Source organism: Megascapheus bottae, chromosome 27, assembly GCF_031878675.1.
Source record: "Megascapheus bottae isolate mThoBot1 chromosome 27, mThoBot2.hap1, whole genome shotgun sequence".
Lineage (NCBI taxonomy): Eukaryota > Metazoa > Chordata > Mammalia > Rodentia > Geomyidae > Megascapheus > Megascapheus bottae.
In genome coordinates, this window is record NC_143535.1 from 170,167 (window position 1) to 181,838 (window position 11,672).

General features: G+C 46.7%; 1 protein-coding gene across 4 annotated transcripts in view; it reads left to right on the forward strand.

Moving 5' to 3' along the window:
* The window catches only part of Amotl1 (angiomotin like 1), a 50,123-nt gene that overhangs the window by 36,228 nt on the left and 2,223 nt on the right, over nucleotides 1–11,672 (forward strand). For 2 of the 4 annotated variants that reach the window (XM_090319199.1, XM_090319200.1), the window contains exons 9-12: nucleotides 4,084–4,274; nucleotides 7,308–7,433; nucleotides 8,662–8,888; nucleotides 11,379–11,633. In XM_090319199.1, the coding sequence (XP_090175325.1) occupies nucleotides 4,084–4,274; nucleotides 7,308–7,433; nucleotides 8,662–8,888; nucleotides 11,379–11,633 (799 nt within the window). The remainder of the gene's footprint in view (nucleotides 1–4,083; nucleotides 4,275–7,307; nucleotides 7,434–8,661; nucleotides 8,889–11,378; nucleotides 11,634–11,672) is intronic. The other 2 variants (XM_090319202.1, XM_090319201.1) reach the window with 2 other exon arrangements.

Genomic DNA, 11,672 nt, shown 5'->3' on the forward strand with positions numbered 1-11,672 from the left:
GGAAATGATCAGAATGCCAAGGAATTCTGTCTTGACTGGGGGCCTAGGTTCCAGGGCAGAACTCCGCCTTCTGGTCTTTTTTTTTTTTTTTTTTGCCAGTCCTGGGCTTGTACTCAGGGCCTGGGCATTGTCCTTGGGCTTTCTCAAGGCTAGAGCTCTACAATTTGCATCACAGCACCACTTCTTTTTCTTGTGTGTATGTGGCACCGAGGAATCAAAATCAGAGCTTTGTGCATGCTAGGCAAGCACTCTACCACCTGGACTCTGCATTCTTTTAGGAAAATAGCCATGAGAAAGTGATCTCTCTGAGTCACAATGCCCTTGTCTGTAACAGGACAACAGACCCACCTCATACTAGTGAATATGGATAAGAAACCTGCAGAGCACTTCCTGTCACAGTGGCTGGTACTTAACAGAATCATTCTTACCATTGTCTTCAGAGTCATTTGCAGCCCTAGAGTTCCCAAATTCTTCATTTACCCAACTGTTGAGAAGTGGAATACAGGGTAGAGAGAAAAAGAAACCCAGACAGTAAGAATTATAAGGAAAGAAACGCTGAACCAACAGTTCTTGTCATTAATAGTCCCCTCTCTTTTACCAGAGGTGCTGTAGTGCCACGTCAGGAACTGGAGAGTAACAAAGGGAAACATACATTCTTTTTTTGGTTGTTATTCACATAAAAGCAATATACAGAGGGTCACAGTTACATAACTCGGTTAGTGAGTGCCTTTCTTCTTGAACGGTGGCACCCCTTCCCTATAAGTTATGTATTTAAGAGTGTCTACTGAGGAGCCTGGAGTCTGGCCTAGTGGTAGAGTGCTTGCCTAGCATGCATGAAGACCTGGGTTCGATTCCTTGGTACTACATACTTAGAAAAAGCCAGAAGTGGTGCTGAGGCTCAAGTGGTAGAGCTCTAGCCTTGAGAAAGTCCAAGGACAGTGCTCAGGCCCTGAGCTTAAGCCCAGGACTGCCCCCCCCCAAAAAAAAAGAGTGTCCACTGAGGACCACTGCTGCATTCGTTCATCCATTGTGTCTCCCAAAGACAGATAAGTGAACACAAAAACATTCCTAAGAACTCACAGTTGTATCTTTTTTGATTTTTGGTTTGTTTGTTCATTTTACAAAAACCTTAAAGTAATTTTTATTTCTTTCACAGCACTGTGAGGTAGAAGAAAAAAAGGTGACAATATTTTGGAAGAAAAGAATAAGGCCCAGGGAGATTGAGGCCAGCCCATGGTCTTGTGGCTCATCGGGGCATTTCCTGATGTCAGGATAGAGAATGGTCTGCAGGGTTCACAGCTATGTCCCCAGAACATGCATGGCATCGTCAGTAACTGTTTATGGTCTAGCTAAGTGGGTGTCAGACGTTACCTTGCCTGATCTTTTAGTTCCATTTGCTGATTGGCAGGTTTTTGTTTTTGTGTTTGTTTTTTTTTTTGCCAGTCCTGGGCTTGAGCTCAGGGCCTGAGCACTGTCCTGGGCTTTCTCGAGGCTAGAGCTCTAAACCACTTGAGCCTCAGCACCACTTTTGGCTTTTTTCTATGTATGTGGTACCGAGGAATTGAACATGCTAAGCAAGCAGTCAACCACTAGGCCAAACTCCCGGCCCCGATTGGCAGTTATTCTGTATGCTTGAATGCTGAAATTCACACATTTATTAGGTGTCTCTTGATGACCTATGTTAAAAGGATAGTGAAGAGTTGTTCTGCTCTCATGAAAGGTCAAGAGACTTCTGAAAGAAAAAACTGCTTTGATGACACCCAGGTAGGGAATGATAGAATAAATAGCAGTGTAGGGAGGCTGTGGGAGTTTTCTTGGAAAGTGTATAAAAATAGAGGACTTTCCACCTTGGTGGCCTGATTCATCTGTCCTTCTCCCTGAGTCCAGGGGCCTGTCCAAATGGGATCTGGGACTTCCTTGCCAGGTCAAGTAAGGTCAGGTGCCTTCTACTTTATTTTTGCTTCAGTGTTGGTTACTGGCGAGCTGCCACTTCCCAGAAAATAGCATATGTTTGGAGGCTTAAAAACAGAATAGAAGCATATGGTACAAAGAGCCCAGAGGGCCGGGAGTTTGGCCTAGTGGTAGAGTGCTTGCCTATCATGCACGAAGACCCAGGTTCGATTCCTCGGTACCACGTACATAGAAAAAAGCTGGAAGGTTGCTGAGGCTCAAGTGGTAGAGTGCTAAGCCTTGAGAAAGTCCAAGGACAGTGCTCAGGCCCTGAACCCAAGCCCAGGACTGGCAAAAAAAAAAATTACAGAAGACATTAATTGGGCCAGGAGTTTAGTCTAGTGGTTAAAATGCTTGCCTCGCATGCACGAAGACCCGGGTTCAATTCCTTGGTAACACATAAATAGAAAAAAGCTGGAAGTGGTGCTGAGGCTCAAGAGCTAGAGCTCAAGCCTTGAGAAAGTCCAAGGACAGTGCTCAGGCCCTGAGCTCAAGCCCAAGACTGGCAAAAAAAAAAAAAAAAAAAAAGAGCCCAGAGACCTCTGCCTCTGTGCTCAGCTCTGGTGAGCCAGTCTATTGGTGCAATTGTCAGTTGTTGCTCTGGGCGATTCCCTGGTCCTTTTCTTAATTTTGAGCATAACATAGCTTTGACTAAAGCATTTAACTACTGCTCACACACTGCAACCAGCTCTGCATTTACAATTTGCAACCACTGGAAACTGTGAAGGGAGTGAGCACCTGTCTCAGCCATCCAGCCATGAAGAAGCCTGGCCCGTATTCAGACGAAGGCTTGCCTAGGCCTGAGACCCTGAGCCAGACTGTCTCTGCTTCTGGTCTGGAGCTGGAGCCCCATCAGGACCTCTATTCCCCCAGTGGTGGGCGTTTTAAGGGGAGTAGAATACTTCAGTGTAAGAGGAAAATCTCTGGGGCCAGGAGTGTGGCCTAGTGGTAGAGTGCTTGCCTCGCATGCACAAAGCAATTTGATTTCTCCTTACCACATACACAGAAAAGTCCAAAACTGGTGCTGTGGCTGAATGGTAGAGCTCTTGGCTGAATGGTAGAGCTCTGGCCTTGAGAAAGCTCAAGCATGGTGTTCAGTTTAAGCCCCAGGATTGGGAAAAACAAACAAACAAACAAAAAAAACCTTTGGCATATGAATGAATGTACTCTGCTTGTGGACAGTCCAGATAACTCTGCTTTTCTTTCCTTTTACTGGCAGAGATGAAAAGAGGAACAGAAGAATGTGTTTTGTATGCCTTAGAGGTGATGGACTTTCACACCCATTACCTCACTTGCTTCTAGTTCTCAGGCATCTCATGGGGTAGGCCCTAACATCTCCGCTGGAGATGAGAGCCTGGCAACTGGGTGTGTGTATTAGGCCATCTTATTCCTACATCCTGTGCCTTCCATTTTATCTCCCACTCAGAGGAGAAACAGGAACTGGAATCATTCTTGGGATTCTAGAAAAAGTGCTGCGACCAAGAAGCCAAGACTTAATCCATTGTTGTCTATGGTATAAATCAACAGCAGTTACTTCTTTTTTGTTTGTTTGTTTGTTTGTTTTTTGTTTTTTGTTTTTTTTTGCCAGTCCTGGGCTTGAGCTCAGGGCCTGAGCACTGTCCTTGGACTTTCTCAAGGCTAGAGCTCTACCACTTGAGCCTCAGCACCACTTCCAGCTTTTTCTATATATGTGGTACCAAGGAATCGAACCCGGGTCTTTGTGCATGCTAGGCAAGCACTTTAACCACTAGGCCAAACTCCTGGCCCCTAGCAGTTACTTCTTATGCTAGAAACTTGAGGCTGTGGAGCCAGACTTGAGTCTGAATCCTGACTCTACTGCAGATTAGCTGAGGCAACTGATGACTAATTCAGCTTTGGAGTTTTTCTGTAAAATTGGATAATGCCTTGCTTCACATCTGAGTGGGTATTCACTGAGAATAGACAGACACGGAGGCAGTGTGGTGCTGGGGTCATTTAGTTGTACAACCAGGGGAAAGAGAGCATGCACTTGATCGTGCTTGAACTTCAAAAGCTGGAGGACCATGTCTGCTCTGCACAGTTACTTGCACATTGGGTTGATGTGGTGTGCCTTATACACAGTTTAAGCATCAGATGTTATTTCTGCTTCTCCAGAAACATGGAAATAGCCAGCCAGCCAGCATCCCAGAATACAATGCTCCAGCCCTCATGGAACTTGTTCGGGAGAAGGAGGAGCGGATATTGGCCCTGGAAGCTGACATGACCAAGTGGGAGCAGAAGTACCTGGAGGAAAGCACCATCCGTCACTTTGCCATGAATGCTGCAGCTTCTGCCGCAGCCGAGAGGTGAGAAGAAACAATATTGGAAACAGAACAGCAGGGCCCCAGGGGTCCTCCCTCATTCCTCAGAGCCCTATCCCAGAGGAAGAGGTCATTTTTTTAAGCCTGTAGGCTAAGCCAGGCTCTGGTCACTCATTCCTATAATCCTAGTTACTCAGGAGGCTGAGATCTCAGGATCTAGTTTGAAGCTAGCCCAGGCAGGAAAGTCTATGATACTCGTTATCTTCAATAAACTTCTCAGAAAAAGCCAGAAGTGCTGCTGTGGCTCAAGTGAGAAAGCACTAGCCTTGAGCAAAAGGAGCTCAGGGACAGTGCCCAGGCCCAGAGTTCAAGCCCAGGACCAATTTGTTTTAAAGATTGTATGTAGGGCTGGGAGTTTGGCCTAGTGAAAGAGGGTTTACCTAGCATACATTAAGACCCAGGTTCAATTCCTCGGTACCACATACATATAAAATGCCAGAAGTGGCACTGTGGCTCGAGAGGTAGAGCATTAACCTTGAGAAAGCCCAAGGACAGTGCTCAGGCCCTGAGCTCAAGCCACAGGACTGGCCAAAAACAAAAACAAAAAACAGCAACAAAAAAACAGATTGTAGGGGCTGGGAGTTTGGCCTAGTGGTAGAGTGCTTGCCTAGCATGCACAAAGACCCGGGTTCGATTCCTTGGTACCACATACTTAGAAAAAGCCAGAAGTGGTGCTGAGGCTCAAGTGGTAGAGTTCTATCCTTGAGAGAAAAAAATCCAAGGACAGTGCTCAGGCCCTGAGCTTACACCCAAGACTGGCAAAAAAAAAAAAAAAAAAATTGTATGCTAGCAGCTAAGATGATGTAACATTTCTAGAGAATAATTGACCCCACATTGTCTTTAGTAAGAGAATTCTAGTTCCTGACAGTTATCTTAAGGTTATCATTATGAATGTCTAAAGAGTTATCCTAAGGTATTTATGCCACTATTGCTGAAAGTATCAGTGGATTTTAACTAGCATCAAATCTAATAACATCATACTGTGGAATACTATATGAGCTTTAAGAATGATGTTACCATAGTATATTTCATGCTACTTATTATAACATGGCACTATATTATATAACCCTCATGGCAACCATGAGAGCAAGGCCTCCTGATTTTGTAAGTGAAGAAAACAAGCCTCTGAGGTGCCTTTCCACATTATGCTGGTAAGTGTGTGTTGGACCACCAGTAACCTGAGATCTGAGTTACTTCTTTGTTGACTTCCCTGATGTTGCCAGTAGCTACTTTCATTACTATCTCTCTGCAGGCACATAGCCTGATTCCTCCCATATATGTTTGCTTAAAGTATTTTGTAATCCACAAAACTAAGTCACAAATGTCTAAATTGAGCTGGGTGCTGGTGGCTCACACCTGTAATCCTAGCTTCTTGGGAGGCTGAGATCTGAGGATCTTGATTCAAAGCCAGCCCGGCTACAAAAGTCCATAAGACTCTTATCTCCCATTACCCACCATAAAACCAGATAGTGCTGTGACTCACGTGATGGAATGATGGCCTTGAGCCGGAGGGCTCAGGGGCAGCACCCAGGACCAGAGTTCAAGCCCCATGACTGGCAAAAAAAAAAAGTCTAAATCAGCCAGGCAGTTCTCTTTGGTCTTGAGTGGCTGGACCTCAGACATAGATGTGTGACTGCTACCCTTGCACAGGGCTGTGCACTTGCACGTCTTGTATGCCCCTCATGGCCTTTTTCTTAGTTTGCCCAGAAGTTATGCTGGGCTTTTAGTTTAGAGGTACTTAAAATTCACCAAAGTTTTAGGATCTGTATGTTTGAGGGGCCCTCCAGTATCAAACGGGCTCCCAACAAAACTGGACTTCTTAAATATAAGGACTACTGGGCTGGGAGGTTGGCCCCATGGTAGAGTGCTTGCCTAGCATGCACAAAGACCTGGGTTCGATTCCTCGGTGTCACATACATAGAAAAGGCCAGAAGTGGTGCTGTGGCTCAAGTGGTAAGAGTTCCAGCCTTGAGAAGCCCAAGAACAGTGCTCACGCCCTAAGTTCAAGGCCCAGGACTGACAAAAATAAATAAATAGAAAATAAGGACTACTACAGATGCAGATGCAGTGCCTCACACCTGTAATCCAAACTACTCTGGAGGCTGAGATCTGAGGATTAAGATTCAAAGCCAGCCCAGACACAAAAGGACCTGAGACTCTTATCTCTAACCTGGAAAATGGGAAGTAGGGCCTGGCTTAAGGGTAGAGCAGTAGTCTTGAGCTGTAGAGCTCAGGGACAACGCTCAGGTCCAAGGGTAGGACAAGTAGCCTTGAGATGAAGAGCTCAGGGAGAGCACCCAGGCCAAGTCCAAGCCCCGTGACCCGCAAGAAAAGAAAGACAGACAGACAGACTACTAGCTGGGAACTGGTGGCTCACACCTGTCATCCCAGCTGCTCAGGAGTTTGAGATATGAGGGTCAAATCAAATCCTGCCTGGTTAACTAGAGCTAGAGTTCCTTGGACTTTTCTGCATCGGCTGATTTTGAATCACAGTTCTTGGCTTTCAGCTTCCTGTGTACCATCCATGCCCAGATGAAAACTTCTCTTAAAAGAGTGACATTGGAGAAGGATGAAAAGCAGAAGCATAAGATCACCAAGGATAAGGATGATTAAGCCTATAGGTGTCCCTATCTGCACATTTGTAACTTGCCACAGAGCTTAGAACATAATACCCCGCAGTAAGGGCAGGGGTATTTTACCTTTGAATTTTGTTTTGCTTTTCTTTTCCTCTTGTAATTCTGTCGCATTTAGGAGGAGAATGGATTAGTGCTGGGGAGACAGAAGCTGGATGAGGAGTTGGTGGGGAGATTTTTAAGCATGGTTCCCTTTGGTTGCCTCTTCCTGGGCACTGCTGCCATTCTCTGTACTGAGGTCTGCAGGCAGAGCTGGGTGGGGAAGTGGAGATGGGAGGCCTTTGGGCTCCAGGAGAAGGAGGAAGAGAGTGCCTTCCTCTCTATCCTGCATCAACGCTGATTCCAAGCAAGACTTCTGCAATCCATCATGTGCTCTGCATTCTAGGGACACTACGATCATCAACCACTCAAGGAATGGCAGCTACGGTGAGAGCTCACTGGAGGCCCACATCTGGCAGGAGGAAGAGGAGGTGGTTCAGGCCAACAAGAGGTGTCAGGACATGGAGTTCACGTAAGGGACTGCCATGTGTGGCCAGGGTCCTAGCCATCCTTCTTACCATTTCCCTCCAGTGCCAAGAGCAGTCACAGCCACTGTTGTGCTCACAGCCCAGCCAGCAATTCCAGAGAGTTCTCTGCCCTGCTGTGATGGACCATGAACCTGAGAGCTCCAGACATTCCCATCTGCCTAGAGAGGACAAGGCTCATGACTAAGCCGGCTGTCCCACTCAGCAGCAGGACTGGTACTCTTTAGGGGGAATAACAGCAGATCAATGCTGGGGTTAAGATGGAGGCTGTTTCATGACAGGAGACTTTAGATGCCCCTGTTATCCCTGGGTATACCATGAGCTGGAAAGGTAAAACAAAATCATCTCCAGATGACTAGAGGTTTTAAGCCAGACTTTACATTATTTCAGTTGAAGATAAAGACATAAGCTGGGTGCTGGTGGTTCAGGCCTATAATCCTAGCTACTCAGGAAGCTGAGGTCTGAGAATCCCAGTTCAAAGCTAGCCCTGAGACTCTTAACTCCACTTAATGATCAGAAAGCAGGAAGTGGCGCTATGGCCCAAAGTGGTAGAGTGCTAGCCTTGAGCAGAAATGTTCTGGGACAGTAGTACCCAACCCCCAAGTTCAATCCCCAGGGCTGACAAAAATAAAGACAGTTAGCTAATGCCCTTCTGTGATGGGTTACATGATTTCCTGCAGTCTAACATCAAACACTGGCTTACCTTGCTTGAGTCTCCTGGTCCTGGAGCCCTGGGCTCCCTGCATTTCTTGGGTGCTGATATAGAAGTAAGGTTGTGATTGTAGGCCCAGCCACTCACTACCAGAGTCATCAGAGAGCTCAACTGGGCATTTGTTTTCACGAGAAGAACTCGTCTTCTTCCAGAACCTGCCCGTCTCTTCATGTTTCCCCGCTTAGGAAAGAGGTTGGAAATGTGCCCTGTTTGTGGCCCCAGAGTTTGTGTAGTATCCCATCCTGGGCCTGCTGATTGTGGGTGGGATGCAGCCATTCTCACAACATCTCCAGAAGTCGAGAACCTCCCTCAGTGCCAGAGTAGGTACACTCTGATCTACTTCAGAAGCCTCACCTGAAACAATGTGGAGATTGCAAGGGTTTGAAGATATGTTCAAATTCTGTCACTGAATTACAATTGACGTTCCTCGGACAGCCTGAGAAAAATGTTAAAGTTTTCTAACCAAATGGTATTTTATGAAAACTGTTTTGTTTTGTTTTTAGTATTAAAAATCTCCATGCCAAAATCATAGAGAAGGATGCCATGATAAAGGTCCTCCAGCAGCGATCCCGTAAAGATGCCGTGAAGACGGACCCTTCAAGCCTGCGGCCTGCCCGATCTGTCCCGTCCATTGCAGCGGCCACTGGGACTCACTCCCGTCAGACCTCCCTTACCAGTGGCCAGCTGGCTGAAGAGAAGAAGGAAGAGAAGACCTGGAAAGGGAGCATAGGTGAGCCACTCCGTCCTCAGCGGGGGCCGTGTGGGCGCAGCCACACAGACATGACCTCCAGGAGATGACCTCCTGTCACTGCTGGACAGGGCAGTGTCACTGAAGATGCCCTCATCTCCTCCTCTGTAAAATGAGGAGGAATTAAATGAGACATGCTAAAGGTCGATAAATTCTAAAAGGTCTTCCAACAGAGTCTTTGCCTTGGGTTGACACATATCAACACATATCAACCAAAGGCAAATGTCACATGTGTCTGTGTATGCGTGCATGTCTTTGTGAGTGTGAGTGTGAATATTGGGGTTGAAAGCCTCTCGCCCAGCTTTTCCATTCAACAGCTAGCCATCTGCCACTTGAGACATCTCTCTAGAACCAGCTTTTATGCTGGTTAGTTGCAAATACTGTTGTGAAGTTTCACACTGACGTTTCACACTACAGTCCTCAGTTCTCGGCTTCCTGAGCAGCTGGATTACAGCATTCCTACACATGTGTCTTCTGCTCCTACTCCCTGCATGCTGGCATCCCCAGGGGTCTGACCCTTCCTTGATGCATGTTTCTGGGTCAGCTCATGATTGAAGCTAAACCCCTATGGGGGATCCCAGAGAAACCTGGTTGCTTTGCACCATAAGACATAAGAACTTGCACGTGAACCATTAAAGCCAGAAAAATCAGTGGCTCCCAGCTAGAATCTCTGTTTGAAATTCTCCACTGGGGGCCTTAGCAGCTCCTACCCCAAAGGAAATTCACATCGAAAAGAATGACAGCTGAGATAATCAAAGACCATCCCAAGGTCACTTAGCTCCCTGCCTAGTTAGAGATACTCAAACAGCTTGGCTAAGGAGTTGGAGATTTCCCATCTCTGGTAGAAACCTCCCCTGGAGAAGTCTGTTTGTGATGTACATCTTGCCCCAGGCATCTCTGTGCCTGTACCCCAGGATTAGGCAGGTCTACACTAGCTGGGTGCTGAGGACCTTGGCCCAAAGGAAAACTTGGTGTGTTGTCTGCAGCAGTATTCCCCTCATTATTATAATGGGAGAGACCCTGAGGGCTCAGGCATAGAGGCACACATTCATGGTGCACCCCACTGCCCCTACATTCCTGTCACCTCTTTCCTCAGGGGCTTTGTGAAGGCTACCCGCAGTTCCCAGGAGATGGCTGGCTAGTAATTGTCTCACTTGTGACCCTATGAGTCTTCAACCTTAACATCCAGGGTGATGCAGGTTGCACTCCATTTCAGGACTTATACGCAGCTGGGTTTACATCTCATCATTGCTACTTTTTAGCTGTGAGATGTTAGTTTCTCTGAGCTTCCATTTCCATCTCTGTTAGAGATGAAGAATTATCTCAGGGATGTTGTGTACTCCAAATGAGATATGTGTGAAGCACCTAGGCAAAGACCTTGCTGCACCAAACAGTCCACAGACTAATGGCCCTGGCATTGCCTAGGAGCCTGATAGGAAGGCAGAATCTCGGGCCCGAGAACTGACCAAACCTTCATTTTAACCATACAGCCAGGTAATGTATTTAAGAAGTGTGCCTTGACAAGGGTGATTTAATGAATAGCCGACTTGTTAACAAGATGAAATAAATTCTTCGTAATAGATTTGAGCACTGGAGTGCTAGCACTTTTCTGAATGAGTGCTGTGTTTAAACCCCCTGGTCAAGCTTTGTGGGATGCATCTAAGTGATGCTATATATATATCCCAGCCTTGCCACAGAAAGGATGGGGCTAAAAGACCGTCCTTGAGTCTGACTGGCTTTCTGCTTTTTGGGAGCTTAGCTCTTCACCAACAGTCTTGTTTACAGAACAGTGTGTACAGCTCAGTGACTGCTTCCTTGACAGAGCATGTTTGTTTTTGAACTGGGCTGTGCAAGACCCATCCGTCCATTGCCAATAGTGGAGTAGAACTGAGGACTGTTCATAAAGCAGAAGGCCAGTGGGAATGTGCACAGGACCAGAGAAGCATTCTAATTTTTCTTAAGCACAGAACTTCTGACTAGCTCTGCTAGAGAGTTGTATTGGGCAAGACAAACACAGTCTCAAGAAACTTTGCAGGAGCCTCCCAACCCGCTTCTATTTGTAAGCACCTTTTTCTGCTTTTTCTCAACCCTGTTATTCCAACTGTGACAGGCCTTTCCAGTGGCTTTGTCATGTGACTATATTTAACCAATTTACTTAACAACACCTCTTGACCTCCTCCAAAAAAAAAAAAGTATAGTTTTTAGAAACCAAACTGAGTCCTGTCTATTTTTATTCTCTGTGTTTGTGTTTGGCTAATAAATCGTTGAATACATTAAGCACTCTTGAGTCAAGGAGGAAACCTTGAATATTAGGATTGGGTTTTTTTGTTGTTGGGGAGAGAGAGAGAGAGAGAGAGAGAGAGAGAGAGAGAGAGAGAGAGAGAGAGAGAGAGAGAGAGAGAAGAAGGGAACGTGGGAAGGAGGGAGGACAAGGAAAGCAGAATGTTACTGTAAAAGCTGTTCTGCCCTCAGGGTTGCTGTCTGGAAAGGATCACCATGAACTCGCCTCTGCTGCTTTGCTGCCCACCCCACCAGCCTCTGCCTTGGCAGGCAGCAGTGCCCATGCCAAGACAGGCAGCAAAGACAGCAGCACCCAGACCGACAAGAGCGCTGAACCATTGTGGCCCAGTGTGGCCTCCCTCCCCAGCCGTGGCAGACTGAGCACAACCCCGTCCAACAGTCCTCTCTTGAAGCACCTCGCAGCCAAAGGGACTGCAGAAAAACTAGGTATGGGGCTGCCATCCCCACCAGACCCTAAGAGCCCAA